At 43.1% G+C, this 17,115-nt stretch overlaps 1 protein-coding gene across 2 annotated transcripts in view; it reads right to left on the bottom strand.

Annotated features, from left to right (window-relative positions):
• afg2a (AFG2 AAA ATPase homolog A) overlaps positions 1 to 17,115 on the bottom strand; it is a 594,246-nt gene that overhangs the window by 94,380 nt on the left and 482,751 nt on the right. For both annotated transcript variants that reach the window (XM_070871823.1, XM_070871824.1), the window contains exon 15: positions 14,278 to 14,442. In XM_070871823.1, coding sequence (XP_070727924.1) covers positions 14,278 to 14,442 — 165 coding nt within the window. The remainder of the gene's footprint in view (positions 1 to 14,277; positions 14,443 to 17,115) is intronic.

The raw sequence follows: 17,115 nt of genomic DNA, 5'->3' as shown, positions 1-17,115 counted from the left end.
GGACCTCTCCAGAATCCAGGGAATTTTGGTAGATTACAACCAATGCATCCACTATCTCTGAAGCCACCTCTTTTAAGACCCCAGGATGCAGGCCATCAGGTCCAGGGGACTTGTCCACCTTTAGTCCCATTAGTTTGCCTAGTACTTTTTCTCGAGTGATAGTGATTGTTTTATGTCCCCCCCGCCTCCCCCCCCCAACCCCCGATAGCCCCTTGATTATCAATTATTGGGATGCTTTTAGTGTCTTCTACCATGAAGACAGATACAAAATATTTGTTCAAAGTGTCTTCAATTTCCCCGTTTCCATTAATTCCCCAGTCTCATCCTCTAAAGGACTAATGTTTACTTTAGCCACTCTCTTTCTTTTTATATACCTGTAAACGCTCTTACTGTCTGTTTTTATATTTCTTGCTCATTTACTCTCATAAGCGATCTTCTCTCTAACATTTTTTTAGTTGTCCTTTGCTGGTTTCTAAAAATTTCTCAATCCTCTGGCCTTCCACTGTTCTTCACAACATTGTATGCCTTTGTTTTCAATTTGATACCATCCTTTACTTCCTCAATTAGCCACGGATGGTTCATCCTTCTTGTAGAGTCTTTCTTTTTCACTGCAATATAGCTTTGCTGAGAGTTATGAAATATCTCCATAAATGTTTGCCACTGCTTTTCTAGTCTTACCCTTTAATATATTTTCCCAGTCCATTTTAACCAACTCTGCCTTCATACCTTTGTAGTTACCTTTATTTAAGTTCAGGACTCTAGTTTGAGACCTAGCTTTCTCACCCTCAAAAGAATGTGAAATTCTACCATGTTATGATCACTCTTCCCAAGAGGATCCTTCAATACGAGATAATTAATTAAACCAGACTTGTTACACATTCCAGATCTAAAATAGTCTGCTCCCTGGTTGGTTCCACAATGTATTGTTCCAAGAAACCATCCCGCATACACTCTATGAACTCTTCCTCAAGGCTACCTTTGCCTATTTCATTTATTCAATCAATATGAAGATTTAAATTGCCCATGATTATTGCTGTACCTTTCTTACAAGCCTCCATTATTTCTTGATTTATGCTCTGTGTGGCTACTGTTTGGGGGCCCTGTAGACCACTCCCACCAGTGACTTCCTTCCCCTATTATTTCTTATCTCCACCCAAACTGATTCTACATCTTGATCTTCTGAGCCAATATCATTTCTTACTACTGCACTGATCTCATCCCTTATTAACAGAGCTACCCCACCACCTTTTTCTTTCTGCCTATCTTTACAAAATGGCAAATACCCTCTACCCCTGAATATTCAGTTCCCAGCCTTGGTCACTTTGCAACCATGTCTCTGTAATGGCTATCAGATCATACCCATTTATTTCGATTTGTGCCGTCAACTTGTTACGAATGCTCCGAGCTTTCAGATATAGAACTTTTAATTTTGTCTTTTTAACATTTTCCCTTACTTTGACCCCTCTTTCTGATGCTCTCTTATGTGTATATGCGCTGTCCCTTCCTGTCACACTCTGGTTATCATTACCCCTATCGCTACCCTGCACTTTTGCTTTCTCCTTTCTCTTAGATTTTATAAATTTCCGCTCACCGGATCCCTTGCCCTCACTATTTAGTTCAAAGCCCTATCTACCGCCCTAGTTATTCGATTCGCCAGGACACTGGCCCCAACTTGGTTCAAGTGAAGCCTGTCCTGACGGAACAGCTAGCTCTTATCCCATGAATTGAAACCCATTTCTCCCACACCAATGTTTGAGCCACACGTTCATCTCTCTGATCCGAGTTACCCTATGCAAATTTGCTTGTGGCTCAGGTAGTAATCCAGAGATTATTACCTTTGTGGTTCTGCTTTTTAATTTAACCCCTAGCTGCTCATACTCCCTCAGCAGAACCTTTCTTTGTCCTACCTATGTCGTTGGTATCTACATGGACCACAACAACCGGATCGTTCCTCTCCCACTCGAAGTTCTTCTCCAGCCCAGAGGAGATGTCCTTAACCCTGGCACCGGGCAGGCAACACAGCCTTCGGGACTCACATTCTTGGCTGCAGAGAACAGTATCTATCCCCCTAACTATACTGTCCCTTACCACTACCACATTTCTTTTTACTCCCCCAACTTGAATGGCCCCCTGTACCACAGTGCTGTGGTCAGTTTTCTCATCCTTCCTGTAGTTCCTGCTCCCGTTCACATAGACATTTGCAAGGGTTGAGGCACGTTCAATGCTACTTTCTGGATCCCCATACCTGCCTCACTCGTAGTTACACCCTCCCAGATCAAATTTGAATTATTTAACTTAAAAGGGTGTGACTCTCTGCTGGAACACAGCGTCCAGGTAACTCTTCCACCCCCCTCATGCATCACAGTGTTTGAATATCGGACTCCAGCTCATTAACTCTGAGCTGAAGTTTCTTGAGCAACCAACACTTACTGCACAAATACAAAATATTGCGGATGCTGGAATCTGGAAAAACAGAAAATGCTGGAAATCTCAGCAGGTCAGGCAGCATCTGTGGAGAGAAAGCTACAAGATACAATGCAGCAACTCGCCAAGGCTTTCTCTCCACAGATGCTGCCTGACCTGCTGAGATTTCCAGCATTTTCTGTTTTTATAACACTTACTGCAGATGTGATCGCCATGGATCACACTGGTGTCCACCAGCTCTCACATGCTTCCAGGATTTTGACCCAGCGACGATGAAGGAACGACGATATACTTCAAAGTCAGGCTGGTGTGTGACTTGGAGGGGAACTTGGAGGTGGTGGTGTTCCCATGCGCCTGCTGCCCTTGTCCTTCTAGGTGGTAGAGGTCGCGGGTTTGGTAGGTACTGCCGAAGAAGCCTTGGCGAGTTGCTGCAGTGCATCTTGTAGATGGTACACACTGCAGCCATGATATGCTGGTGGTGGAGGGAGTGAATGTTTAAGGTGGTGGGTGGGGTGCTAATCATGTGGGCTGCTTTGTCCTGGATAATGTCGAACTTCTTGACTGTTGTTAGAGCTGCACTCTTCAAGGCAAGTGGAGAGTTTTCCATCACATTCCTGACTTGTGCCTTGTAGATGGTGGAAAGGCTTTGGGGAGTCAGGCGGTAAGACACTCACCACAGAGTACCCAGCCTCTGACTTGCTCTTGTTGCCACATTATTTATGTGGCTGGTCCAGTTAAGTTTCTGGTCACTGGTGACTCCCAGGATGTTGATGGTGGGGGATTAGTCGATGGTAATGCCGTTGAATGTCATGGGGCGGTGGTTAGACTCCATCTTGTTGGAGATAGTCATTGCCTGTCACTTGTGTGGTGCGAATGTTACTTGCCACTTATTAGCCCAAGCCTGAATGTTGTCCAGGTCTTGCTGCATGCGGGCACGGACTGCTTCATTATCTGAGGAGTTGTGAATGGCACTGAACACTGTGCAGTCATCAGCAAACATTCCCACTTTTGACCTTATGATGGAGGAAAGGTAATTGATGAAGCAGCAGAAGATAGTTGGCCAGAGGACACTGCCCTGAGGAACTCATGCAGCGATGTCTTGGGGCTGTGATAATTAGTCTCCAACACGTACAACCATCTTCCTTTGAACTAGGTGTGACTCCAGCCAGTAGAGAGTTTTCCCCGATTCCAATTGACCTCAGTTTTACTACGGTTCCTTGATGCCACACTCGGTCAAATGCTGCCTTGATGTCAAGGGCAGTCACTCTCACCTCACCAATGAGTACTTGGCATCTGTCTTCACTAAAGAGGATGCTGCCAATATCACAGTAAAGGAGATGGTAGAGAAATTGGGTAGGATTAAAAAAGATAAAGAGGAGACACTTAAAAGGTTGGCAGCTCTGGAAGTAGAAAAGCCATCTAGTCTGGATGGGATGCATCGTATATTGCTGAGGGAAGTAAGGGTGGAAATTGGTGAGGTTTTGGCCATAATTTTGCAATCCTCCTTCGATATGGGAGTTTTGCCAGATGACTGCAATATTGTAAATATTATACCCGGCAAATACAGGGCAGTCAGTCTTCTGCTGGTGGCGGGGAAACTTGGACATAATAATCCTCATTCATGCCTTTGTTACCTCTAGACTTGACTACTTCAACTCACTCCTGGCCAGCCTTCCACTTTCCATTCCACGTAAACTTGAGGTCATCCAAAACTCAGCAGCCGGTGTACTAACCCACACCAAGTCAAGATCACCCATCACCCTTGTGCTTTCTGACCTACATTGGCTCCCAGTTAAACAACGTCTCGATTTCAAAATTCTCATCCTTGTTTACAAATCACTCCCTGAACTTGTCCCTCTCTATCGCTGTAATCTTTTTCAGCTTCACAATCCCACAAGACGTCTGTGCTCCTCAAATTCTGGCCTCTTGAACATCCCTCATTATAACTGCTCAACCATCGGTGGCCGTGCCTTCAGTTGTCTGGGCCCTAAACCTCTACGCCTCTCTACCTCTCTTTCCTCCTTTAAGGCGCTCATTAAAACCTACCTCTTTAAACAAGCTTTTGATCATCTGCCTTAATTTCTTCTGTGGCTCGGTGTCAAATTTATCTGTTTGTCTGAAACACTGTTGTGAAGCACCTTGGGATGTTTTACTACGTTAAAGGTGCTATATAAATAAAAGTTGTTATTAAATTAATTGACACTTGGAAAAATATGGGTTAATAAATGAGAGCCAACACGGATTTGTTAAAGTCAAATCATGTTTGACTAACTTGATTGAGTTCTTTGATGAAGTGAGAGGGATGATTAAGGTAATGCAGTTGACGTCGTGTATATGCACTTTCGATAAAGTACCACATAACAGATTGATTAGCAAAATTAATGCCCATGGGATTAAAGGGGCAGTGACTGTGAGAATACAAAATTGGCGAAGGAACAGAAAGCAGTGAGTAGCGGTGAACAGTTGTTTTTCAGATTGGAGGGAAGTATATAGGGCTCAGTGTTGGCACCAGTGCTCTTTTTGATATATATTAATCACCTGGACTTGGGTACACAGGGCATAATTTCAAAGTTTTCATGAACCGAGAGATGAATGACTCAGTGATGAGAATATACCAATTGATCCAACCTGATCAAGAATTCCAACTTAAATGTTAACTTGGCTTTCTCTTTCAGATGTTGATTTATTTGTTGTGCATTTCTATGTTTTTATTTTGTTAAAGCAAAATACAGCCCTGGTTCCAAGCTAAATAATGTCAGTAGGGGAGTTCCTGCCTCAGTAAAAACTGATTCCCTGATGAGAATAAATGAGTTGGTCCTTGCAAGTCTATAATAATGAGATTTAGCTTATGGTCTGCACCACAGCGAAGCAGTGTTCACATCTGCATGGCATTACATGAACCCCAGAAACCAGAGGAAGCAGATACAAATCAACAACATTTAAACAAAGATGGAAAAAATAAACAATGAGAAAAATAAACAATTCAAAACACAACCAAAGTTTGGCACAGTGGCTTTTGTATAATCCTTCAAGATGGGTTAAAGTAATTTCAGATTTTATCAGAACAATCTGTTTGTTGTCAAAGTACACAGAAATTGTTAGTTAGTTGATGTATAACTTATGAAATTGACTTGAAATCAACAAGTTCATAGAAAATAACCCTGGTGTGTAGAAACTGTGCAAACCTCCTTTCCCCCTAGGTAAATGAAATGCACAACCCAAATAAATTGGCCGTTTTGTACAAGCTTTATATCTATAACCACTACTTTTTCCCAACCCCCCCAAAAAAGTTACTTAGTAAATTGTTGTGAAATGTCAAAATGTTGCCTCAATTACACACCTACTCAGGGTGCCAAATGGATTATCAATAAACAAATCAACTTTTGTTGTGCAGCATTTATGGTTGGATAAAAATACAATGTAATACAGCCCATATTTGTCAAGGTATAGTATAAATAGATGTAATTCATTAACCATAAGAGCCCGTTGTTGAGAAGGTCAAAACACAAAGGTCCTTTGTAATGGAAGAGAATGTCAAAAAAGAAATAAACAATGTCTTGATCTTAGAAAGAACATTGTGTGCTACTTTCAGCAAAGCCTGTCCTAGTGCCAAAGACAGATAAAGGCAAACTATCAGGAATAATCAAACAGACTCACCTTGACTTCTCTGATTGGCACAAACCCATAATTCCCAGATGACCACAGGGGTTAGCACCTTTGTACAAAACTGTGGAGCCCCTAAAGCAGAAAGCACTTAAAACACCATTTTCTGAATGTAGGCAAGCATGCAAAGGTCATTTATGGAGACTTTATTTTCTTCATCCTGCCACAAGTTCTGTCTCACGTGTCCACACAGCTACGATTGCTAGATTTCAATGGGAGGAGCAAGCTATCTTAGATCTGGAGCAAGCTATCTTAGATCTGGTCCTGTGTAATGAGACAGGAATAATAAACGATCTCCTAGTCAAAGATCCTCTCGGAATGAGTGATCACAGTATGGTTGAATTTGTAATACAGATTGAGGGTAAGGAAGTAGTGTCTCAAACGAGCATACTATGCTTAAACAAAGGGGACTACAGTGGGATGAGGGCAGAGTTAGCTAAAGTAGACTGGGAACACAGACTAAATGGTGGCACAATTGAGGAACAGTGGAGGACTTTTAAGGAGCTCTTTCATAGTGCTCAACAAAAATATATTCCAGTGAAAAAGAAGGGCGGTAAGAGAAGGGATAACCAGCCGTGGATAACCAAGGAAATAAAGGAGAGTATCAAATTAAAAACCCCAATGCGTATAAGGTGGACAAGGTTAGTGGGAAACTAGCAGATTGGGAAAATTTTAAACAACAGCAAAGAATGACTAAGAAAGCAATAAAGAAAGGAAAGATAGATTACGAAAGTAAACTTGCGCAAAACATAAAAACAGATAGTAAAAGCTTTTACTGATATATAAAACGGTAAAGAGTGACTAAAGTAAATGTTGGTCCCTTAGAAGATGAGAAGGGGGATTTAGTAATGGGAAATGTGGAAATGGCTGAGACCTGAAACAATTATTTTGCTTCGGTCTTCACAGTGGAAGACACAAAAACCATGCCAAAAATTGCTGGTCACGGGAATGTGGGAAGGGAGGACCTTGAGATAATCACTATCACTAGGGAGGTAGTGCTGGACAGGCTAATGGGACTCAAGGTAGACAAGTCCCCTGGTCCTGATGAAATGCATCCCTGTGTATTAAAAGAGATGGTGGAAGTTATAGCTGATGCATTCGTTATAATCTACCAAAATTCTCTGGACTCTGGGGAGGTACCAGTGGATTGGAAAGCAGCTAATATAACACCTCTGTTTAAAAAAGGGGACAGACAAAAGGCAGGTAACTATAGGCCGGTTATTTTAACATCTGTAGTGGGGAAAATGCTTGAAGCTATTATTAAGGAAGAAATAGCGGGACATCTAGATAGGAATAGTGCAATCAAGCAGACGCAACATGGATTCATGAAGGAAAATCATGTTTAACTAATTTACTGGAATTCTTTGAGGATATAATGAGCACGGTGGATAGAGGTGTACCGATGGATGTGGTGTATTTAGATTTCCAAAAGGCATTCGATAAGGTGCCACACAAAAGGTTACTGCAGAAGATAAAGGTACACGGAGTCAGAGGAAATGTATTAGCATGAATCGAGAATTGGCTGGCTAACAGAAAGCAGAGAGTCGGGATAAATGGGTCCTTTTCAGGTTGGAAATCGGTGGTTAGTGGTGTGCCACAGGGATCAGTGCTGGGACCACAACTGTTTACAATATACATAGATGAGCTGGAAGAGGGGACAGAGTGTAGTGTAACAAAATTTGCAGATGATACAAAGATTAGTGGAAAAGCGGGTTGTGTAGAGGACACAGAGAGGCTGCAAAGAGATTTAGATAGGTTAAGCGAATGGGCTAAGGTTTGGCAGATGGAATACAATATCGGAAAATGTGAGGTCATCCACTTTGGAAAAAAAAACAGTAAAAGGGAATATTATTTAAATGGGGAAAAATTACAACATGCTGCGGTGCAGAGGGACCTGGGGGTCCTTGTGCATGAATCCCAAAAAGTTAGTTTGCAGGTGCAGCAGGTAATCAGGAAGGCGAATGGAATGTTGGCCTTCATTGCGAGAGGGATGGAGTACAAAAGCAGGGAGGTCCTGCTGCAACTGTACAGGGTATTGGTGAGGCCGCACCTGGAGTACTGCGTGCAGTTTTGGTCACCTTACTTAAGGAAGGATATACTAGCTTTGGAGTGGGGTACAGATACGATTCACTAGGCTGATTCCGGAGATGAGGGGGTTACCTTCTGATGAGAGATTGAGTAGACTGGGTCTTTACTCGTTGGAGTTCAGAAGGATGAGGGGGATCTTATAGAAACATTTAAAATAATGAAAGGGACAAGATAGAGGCAGAGAGGTTGTTTCCACTGGTCGGGGAGACTAGAACTAGGGGGCACAGCCTCAAAATACGGGGGAGCCAATTTAAAACCGAGTTGAGAAGGAATTTCTTCTCCCAGAGGGTTGTGAATCTGTGGAATTCTCTGCCCAAGGAAGCAGTTGAGGCTAGCTCATTGAATGTATTCAAATCACAGATGGAAAGATTTTTAACCAATAAGGGAATTAAGGGTTATGGGGAGCGGGCGGGTAAGTGGAGCTGAGTCCACGGCCAGGTCAGCCATGATCTTTTTGAATGGTGGAGCAGGCTCGAGGGGCTAGATGGCCTACTCCTGTTCCTAATTCTTATGTTCGATGATGTTCCAGAGTGAGAGCATGTGTTTTGCTTTTTTCTGCCATCTATTAGTATACATGTAATGTATGACAAGGTGAAGGATACAAAAGCTTTAGCCAAAAATAAATCGGAAAAGACACGAAGAGTCACAAAAGGAATAAACTTGCTGGGGTGACGTACTGATGCAATGGAATGTCCAGTGTGTGGTGAACCCAATATCAACACAGCTGAGTGTTGCACTGAAATCATTCGAAGCACAAAAGAAGCCTGAGCAATATTTTTTTCTTTTGTAGATCACTGTACTTTGAGGAAGAAATATTATTAAATGCTCTCTTCTTGTTGCAATGGCCTTCTGTGTCAAGATATTAATTATTCTCTTGCCCTTTTGATGAAAATCCCCAGCCTGACTTCCATCCTACTCCGAACCTCCTAATTGATATTTGAATGCTTGATTGTAATGAACAATTTGTTTGGATCAGTTTTGCCCATTTCCTTCAAATAGTTGCAAAGAAGCAGAACAAACAAACACATTCAAAGTGATAGAATCACTGAAGAAACCTGGCTAATGGCCTATTGGCCTCATGTATCTCTAATCAGGTTAACTGAAATCCATAACACTGTTGGGATCAGTAACTTTGTTCACCCAGATTGCCCCAATCAGATAATAAGCATTCTCAGTTTGAACAAAGAACCACAAAAGAAAAATCAATGGATCATGCAAAGCAAATCGATGTTCAAGTTAAAAGTTCCGATGAAACATTGGGCCCAAATTTGGCCCTCCGTTTTTTTCGGCGCACCTCCAAGCATCCCCCCCCCCCCGCTGACATTTTATCTCAGAAGCAACGGCAAAAAAAATCCGTGCGATCATGGCCGATCCTCGGGCCGGCTGTGGAGCTGGCGTGGCATTGAACAAAGAGAGGGGGGCGGAGCTAGGTCCGTACTGGCCGCGCAGAGCCAGCAGGGGGCGCGAGGCCTGATCTGAATGCCTGTGAGAGTGCCGGCAGCACACGCAAGCGCGTTGCAGCGTTCGCGTATCTTCAGTAGGGCAATAACATTGGCAATCGGCCATTTTTAAAGGGAGAAGTTCTCACTGAGTTTTGGATGCCTGCTTGATGTTTTGAAAGCTATAGGAATGCTGTTTGGAGTACTCTGCAAGAAATTAGCTGCTAAACCTCCACAAGGAATGCTGCATAGGTGAGAATCATTCATTGCTGCAAGCAAAATAAGGGCTTTGTGTTTTTAAAAATCACTGAGTGTCAATTCAATAGAGCAATGCAACACTGTGCCCCAAGAACAAAGAATTTCACACATCAAGAAGTGGAGGTACTCGTGAATGTAATCGAGGAAGGATGGCAGAAGCTGGATACGAGCAAGAAGTCGCACTAAAGTGTCACCCAAAGAAACTAATAAACGTTGGAACAAACTTGCAGAAGATTACTGCGCAGTGGTGAATACTACGAGAAATGGAAGGCAGTGTAAAAAGAAATGGCAGGACCTTGGTCAAGCAGTTAGTGTCAGTAATATTTTCATTTGTCAATGGAATTGCATCTGTAAATGTGACCATCTGTAATAGTCCCACCCAGCAGAAAGACACCCTCTCTAACAAATTATGTTTTCGTCTTTGCAGAAGAAATTGGCCAACAACAAAAGGGAAAGAACTCGAACAGGAGGAGGCATGCCAAATCTGCACCCACTGACACCCTTGGAAGAAAGGGTCGCTTCTTTGATGGGTCCTGCCTTGGAAAAAAGCAATCAGTACAGCACAAGCTGGGTCCACACGCGAGGGAGAGGGTAAGTACAGAAAATTCATCGTAGCCCTTCCAATCAGCCTGCTGCCTGGCCTGCTACGTGTGAGCCTACTCATGCCACCCATCCTGCCCCCTCCTCTGTTGCTAACCATTTGACTGTTCTGTTATATTTTGCAGAACCTGATGCCAATCCTGAAGATACAGAAGATGATTCAGACGCGGGCGAGCCAGACCAACTTTGTAGGGGGGAGGGGGTGGCCATGGAGAGGTATGAAGGGGAGAATCTTGAACTTGCGTTGCCAAGCACTTTCATAATTTCTGATTCGTCATTCTGTGGTTTGAGCGCAGCCCAGTCCTTGCATAGTGCTATAGGGTCTGGTTTGACATTCCATGGTTTCAGCTCATCCCAGTCCCTGCATAATGTTTTAGGGTCTGTGGTTTCAGCTCGTCCCAGACCCTGCATAGTGGTTTAAGGTTTGGTCCGACATTGGATGCTTTCGAAAGTCCAGAGGTTGCGGGTTCCAGTGCTGGAATGCAGTATGGATCATTCAGTGCCCCAATATCCCAGCCTGCACCTCCCAGTGCTGCTGGAATGCAGTATGGAACAATCAGTGCTCCACCGTCCGAGGTTCCAGGTCCCAGTGTTGCTGGAATGCAGTATGGAACATTCAATGCCCCACCGTCCGATGTTCTGGGTCCCACTCCTGCTGGAATGCAGTATGGAACACCCAGGGGCAAACCGTCCGAGATTCCGGGTCCCAGTGCTGCTGGAATGCAGCATGGAACACCCAGGGGCCCACCGTCCGAGGTTCTGTGTCCCACTCCTGCTGGAATGCAGCATGGAACACCCAGGGCCCCACCGTCCCAGCCTGCGACTCCCAGCGCTGGTGGAATGCAGCCTGACATCCATGGCCACACCTTCCCAGCCTGAGCCTCACACTGGAGGGATTCTGCTAGACAGACCCAGGGCGAGGCCAAGGAGAAATGTACCACGCTGTCCTGAGCTGGAGGGTGCAACAGATGTGGCTCGGGTGATGGCATTGGGTATCAATGAACTTACCCGATCACTCATGAACACTGTCAGTGAAGTGGGTGATGCGGTAACGACACTGACGGCAGAAATAGCAATAATGTCACGGGACATGAGGGAGGACATTTCAGAGGCAGCCGAAACGTCGGCACAGGCCATCAGGGAGGTAGCTGCTGCAATAAGGGAACACAGCCAGGCCAATCCACTGCCACTCCCACGGCAATCCCCGCACTAGTCTCTGTAGAGCCCCAAGCCGTACCCCCTCCCCCACCCCGTCTACCACCACCCCCCCTCCCCCCCATGAAGCAGTGCACATTCACCGAGAGGTGGATCTGAGATGGGTGCAGCCTTTCTTTGCTGGTGTTGTTTTTGTTGTTGTTGTTGATTTTACTCTTGTAACTGTTTTCAAATGCAAATTGTTTTGTAACTGATGTAACTTTACAAGACTAAAGTGACTTTAAAGTTTTTAAGTGATCTTAGAGTGTAAGTTTTTTCTAATGGAAATTGTTTTGTAAGTTTTGTAACTTTGCAACTTATAAGTGATCTTAGGGTTTTTAAGTGATCTTAAGAGTGTAAATGGTCTCACATTTTGTAAGTTATTTAATTTCACACCCAAAAAGTTAACTTGAAGTTTAAGTGATTTTAGAGTGTAAGATTTTTCACATTGAAACTGTTTTGTAACTTTACAAGTTTATAAGTGATCTTAATGTTTTTAAGTGATCTTAGAGTCATATTAAAGTAGTTTGATAAAAAAAATATTACACTAAAGTGAAGTACATTCTAAAATTTTCAACATATTTTTTACATTGAAACTGAATCATGATCCATTAATACAACACACAGCCCAGCTCTTCTCACTCCCCAAACAAGGTAAGAAACCCAAAGGTCTTTTGTTCTCTCCCCTTCAGTCATGTGACTTCTCTATCCCTCGTCAGCACCCGCCCCCCTCCCCCCGCCACCCACAGCCTGCAGAGTTCAGCCTTCTCCCTCCCTCCCACCACCACCAGGCTCTCCCACCCCCCACAGAATTCAGCCTTCTCCGTTTCTCTCCCCCCTCCCCCCCCAGCAGCCTGCTGCGTTCTCCCGATTCTTGCCCTGGCAGAACGGACTCCAGCACGGCCAACCGCTGCATAGTTCAGTTTAAGGTAGGATTTGATGCAGTACTTTTTATTTGTTACTTTAATTATTTACTTCACTTCTTTATTTTTTTATTGAATGGTTATTACTGCTTGTGCTTTCTTTGGTGCTTGCATGGTGCTTTAAATGTAGTTACTTACGCCGATTCCTTAAATGTAAGTAAGGTCTTTCTGTGCAGACAAAAGTGGACACATACCTAAGTTAGTTTAGTACAACCTTTTTCTGGCCAAATTGGCATAAGTGGTGTAAGTGGCTGGGAACACCCTCTTTTGAAAAAAAAAACTGACCTAACAAAAAACATAACTAACTCACTTACACTGATGCAAATTAAATGGCCATATTTGCAACTAAAAATATACACCAGAAAAATCAAGTTCCAACAAAAAAAACGGTGCAACTCATGGGGAAATTTGGGCCCATAAACTCTGGTTCTCTCTCCGCAGATGCTGCCTGACCTTTCTAGCATTTTCTGTTATTTCAGATTTCCAGCATCTGCAGTATTTTGCTTTTGTTTCAGTTTAACGTTAATAGTTGGAATCTGTCATTTTTTTTAAATTGCAAAGATTCTGTTTTACTATCCTTTGCCATATAGTTTAAATTAATCACAGCACGAATTTCATTTTTACAGCAGAAAACTGTTATTTTAAGCAGGATCCAAATGCTGTTTGCATGCTCTGAGCTGAAACACTGCAAAGTAAGAAATGACCAGAGCAACTTGGCTACGTGCAGTACTGCTTTCAACAGTTCTGATTAAAATTTTGACAAGAAATATCCATTCCCGTGGATTTTTCTCATTACAGCTATGTGCTGCTGTCCTTCTACCACTCCCTCTATGGCTATTAGTCCTTTTACTCCTAAAGCTCTAGTCTTCCAGAATGCTATCACCCTGATTGCAATAGTGGATTCAGTCTGGATTAAGTTCATTGCAACTCAGTTCAATTTTTGCTAAACATCTGCCCTCAAACAAGGACGAACAAAATTACTGTTGAACACATGTGCTAACATGCCAAGCTGCCATTTCCTTCCAGGTCTGTTACAGACAGTTTTAAACAGCTACTGTGTGTGTATGTCTAGGTAGATTTAGACACACTGAGTACAAGAGTGTTGAGAAAGTGGTTATTGTTTACACTCCCAAGGATGAATAAATCTGAAGATTGACCTTGTTACGATCCAGCAACCAACAAGTCCCAAAGTAAAAAGAAACAGGTGGTCAGCGCACAATATATTTCAATTGGGCTTGTTCAGTTACCTCGGGAACTGGTGCACAGCATCAGACAACAGTGGAAAATTGTGTTGAGTAGCTCTGTCCTAACTCATCCAAAGACTCATTAAGAGGAGGGATGGCATACATCCAGAAACAGCAATGGGCACACTCATGCCAGCTTTTCGCCTGGGTCAGACACAATGTATTGCTCCTATCTTTTCATTTTATCCAACAATAAACCTTCTTGACAACTTCAAAATAATACCATCTGGTGCACTAGCGTGACAGCTTTGCTGAGTGAAATTGTCAATTAAATTAAATTCTGTGTTTGTGTACTCATGCTCACTAGGAATTTGATCTTAACTGTTTAAATGTATTTCAATTAGCACTTTTAAGAACAGAGAGGGAAGAGACTTTCATGCAATTTATCATGGAAAGAATTGACCTAAAAATTTACAGCGGCACTCAAGATTTATTGGTGCTTACCTCAGCTCCAGAATACTTCTCAGTCCCAGCTACCAGGTAATCCAAACTGACGTCATCATTGATTGGCATGGAGCGAAACTGCAGTTTGAAGATCTCTGCCCGAGTGGCTGTATCGGGCAGTGGTACGTATATAATGCGGTCAATCCGTCCTGGACGCATCAAAGCCTGCAAGAAATTAGAACATCTTTCATACTCTTAACGTTCATGTAGACAGGATTAGAGTTTGGCTCCTTCCATGGTAAATGCACCATGCAGTTCTTATCTCGGCCTCACAGTCTACATCCCTAACTTGAGGAGTGTTAGCTAATCTCAAGGTTGGTGGCAGCAGTAGTGCTACAATTGGAATCAGGGTGGAGAGAATCAATTAAAATTTTGCTATCCAGTGGCTTCTGCTGAAAAGTGCACATGTATAGACATTGCACGATCAGGATCAGGCTTGGTTGTGATGCCTCCCATGTTCGAAACTGTCCAGGCTCATTCAGGAGACAAAAAATATCAGCATTTGAGTGAGATAGCAAAAGGTTGTTGATCCCAGCATGAGTAAACGTCTTCAGCACAGAAGAGGAGAAAAAGGGTGGGTTGGGATTATTGAGTTGTGTACAATGTATGAATGAATATATGAACCAAAATTCAATAAATGTTCCGATTAGCTTAATGTCCAAACTGTCATAATACTGGAAAATGTGAATAATCCTACATTGGAACTGTTCAAAGATCAAACTGAAATTTTTAGTTGCTTACTGCAGGCATTCCTTTGTAAATTTTAACTAAAACTGACTGACGCACACCCCTATCCACATAGTATCATTCAGCTACCATGTATTCACATAGTACAATGCAGTGGCCATGTACCTCTGTGACACCATGCAGTGACCATGTACCCACCCTGTGACATCGTGCAGTGACCATGTACCCACCCTGTGACACCTTGCAGTGACCATGTACCCCTGCACTCCCATGCAGTTCATCATGTGTCCACCTAGTAACTGTGCAGCATACTATGTATCCATGCAATGCAACTCCAAACACCTCTCCTCCATTTCCTCAGCCTAATAAACAGTTTCAGCCACTTAAATATCCTTTGAATGGTTGCTGAGGTTTATTGAAGTTGAATAACTGACATTCCATTTCAAAGTAACTGGCTATCGTACACGTAACTGAACCAATCACACAGCGGCTTGTTACCTCTGAAGCCTGAAACAAACCTCACAACATTTATACTCATTTAGGCAGGGACAGCGTAGCTGACTATTAAATCTTATGGTCTCAAAATTCCACAACAGGCAATTTTGACTGACGTGAAATCATGGATGGGACAATTTTATCCGATCAAACAATGGCAAGGTCAAAGACGCCATTTACTGCTCTCACCAAGCACTCCATACCTTTGCCGTAGATTCCATCTCCTAGACTGCTTGCTTGGGTTGAATCAAACTGTGTGGAACATTGGTATTTTGTTCCCAAAGCTGAGCTTCAATTCCCATATCCTATCCAGCATCAAGACCACTTGCTATCATCTCTGCAGGATCACCTTCCTCCAACCCTATCTTAGCCCTCAGTGCTACTGAAACCTATGCCTTTCTCACCTCTAGAATTTAAATCACCAATGTTTTCTTTGTTGACTTCTTGACCTTCATCTTCCATAAGCTGCAAATTGCCCAAAACTTAGCTACCCTCACCCTATGCCGTAAGACCTGTTCACCCACCATGCCTGTCGAAATTGCCCTATATTGGCTCCCCGTCCTCCAACGGATTAAATTTAAAATCCTTGTCCTCATTTAAAAATCCCTGTACAACTTAGTCCCAATCTAGCTTTATAACCTTCCATGGTATCAGGCCTCCTGTGCACTCTTCGCTCCATTCCTTTTGGATAGCAGTCTCTTCAGCTGCCTTGGCCCTTCTCACCAGAACTCCCTCTCCAAGCCTCTCACCCCACCTTAAAATGCTTCCTCAAAAACCATCTCTTTGACAAACCCTTTAGTCACCTCATAATCCTCATGCAAAGACCCAGCATCTGCCCCATTCTCTCTTCTGTGAATATAAAGGCAAATTGTTGCCATTATACTTAATGTTTAATCTTGCACGTTTCCAACACTCTTATGAATCCTTAGATTATAGTTTGATCATGAGAACTAGCACAGTGGCCACTGAATATAATTCAAGTATTAGCCAGTGTTGGAACTCATTTTTACATCAATACAGTCTGTGGGCTCAATTTTCCCCAATGCCGCTTTTTGGCATGTTGCAAGTTACGCCTGTTTTTTTGGAACCGACTGCTCCAAAAAAAAATAAGTAGCAAGTTTCCCCGTTCTATTTTTTGAAATTAGCGCCATGCAGCCTGTCCTTTAGTTTCGGGGGGTAGAGCCCAATGTCTGCGCCGAATTAACAATGCATCCACTTCTGCGCGAAAAAAAAATTACGTTTTTGATGTGACTGTTATGGGCGCGCTTGCCCAGTACAGCTCCCGGTCTGCATTCGGCCATTTTTAAAGAGCCAGTTGTGTGAGAACTTTAATTTTCAGTGGAAAAATCGGAGCTGCAATACAATATGCAACGCGGCTCAAGGACCAAGAATTTCTCACAGGATGAAGTGGAGGCACTAGTTACTGTCATTGAGGCCAGATGGCACGAACTGGATACCAGCAGAGGTCACATAACAGTTTCATCAAAAGAAATGAAGAAACGCTGGAACCAACTTGCAGAAGATTACAGTGCAATGGTGACCACCCCGAGGTCTGGAGGCCAGTGCAAAAAGAAATGGCAGAACCTTGGTCAAGTGTAAGTAATATTTTCATTTATTCAATGGAATTGCAATTGTAAAGGTGGCCATCTGTATGCG

Source organism: Pristiophorus japonicus, chromosome 2 (assembly GCF_044704955.1).
Source record: "Pristiophorus japonicus isolate sPriJap1 chromosome 2, sPriJap1.hap1, whole genome shotgun sequence".
Classification (NCBI taxonomy): domain Eukaryota; kingdom Metazoa; phylum Chordata; class Chondrichthyes; family Pristiophoridae; genus Pristiophorus; species Pristiophorus japonicus.
Note: the sequence above shows the minus strand (reverse complement) of the source record. Positions and strands in the feature narration are given on the sequence as shown.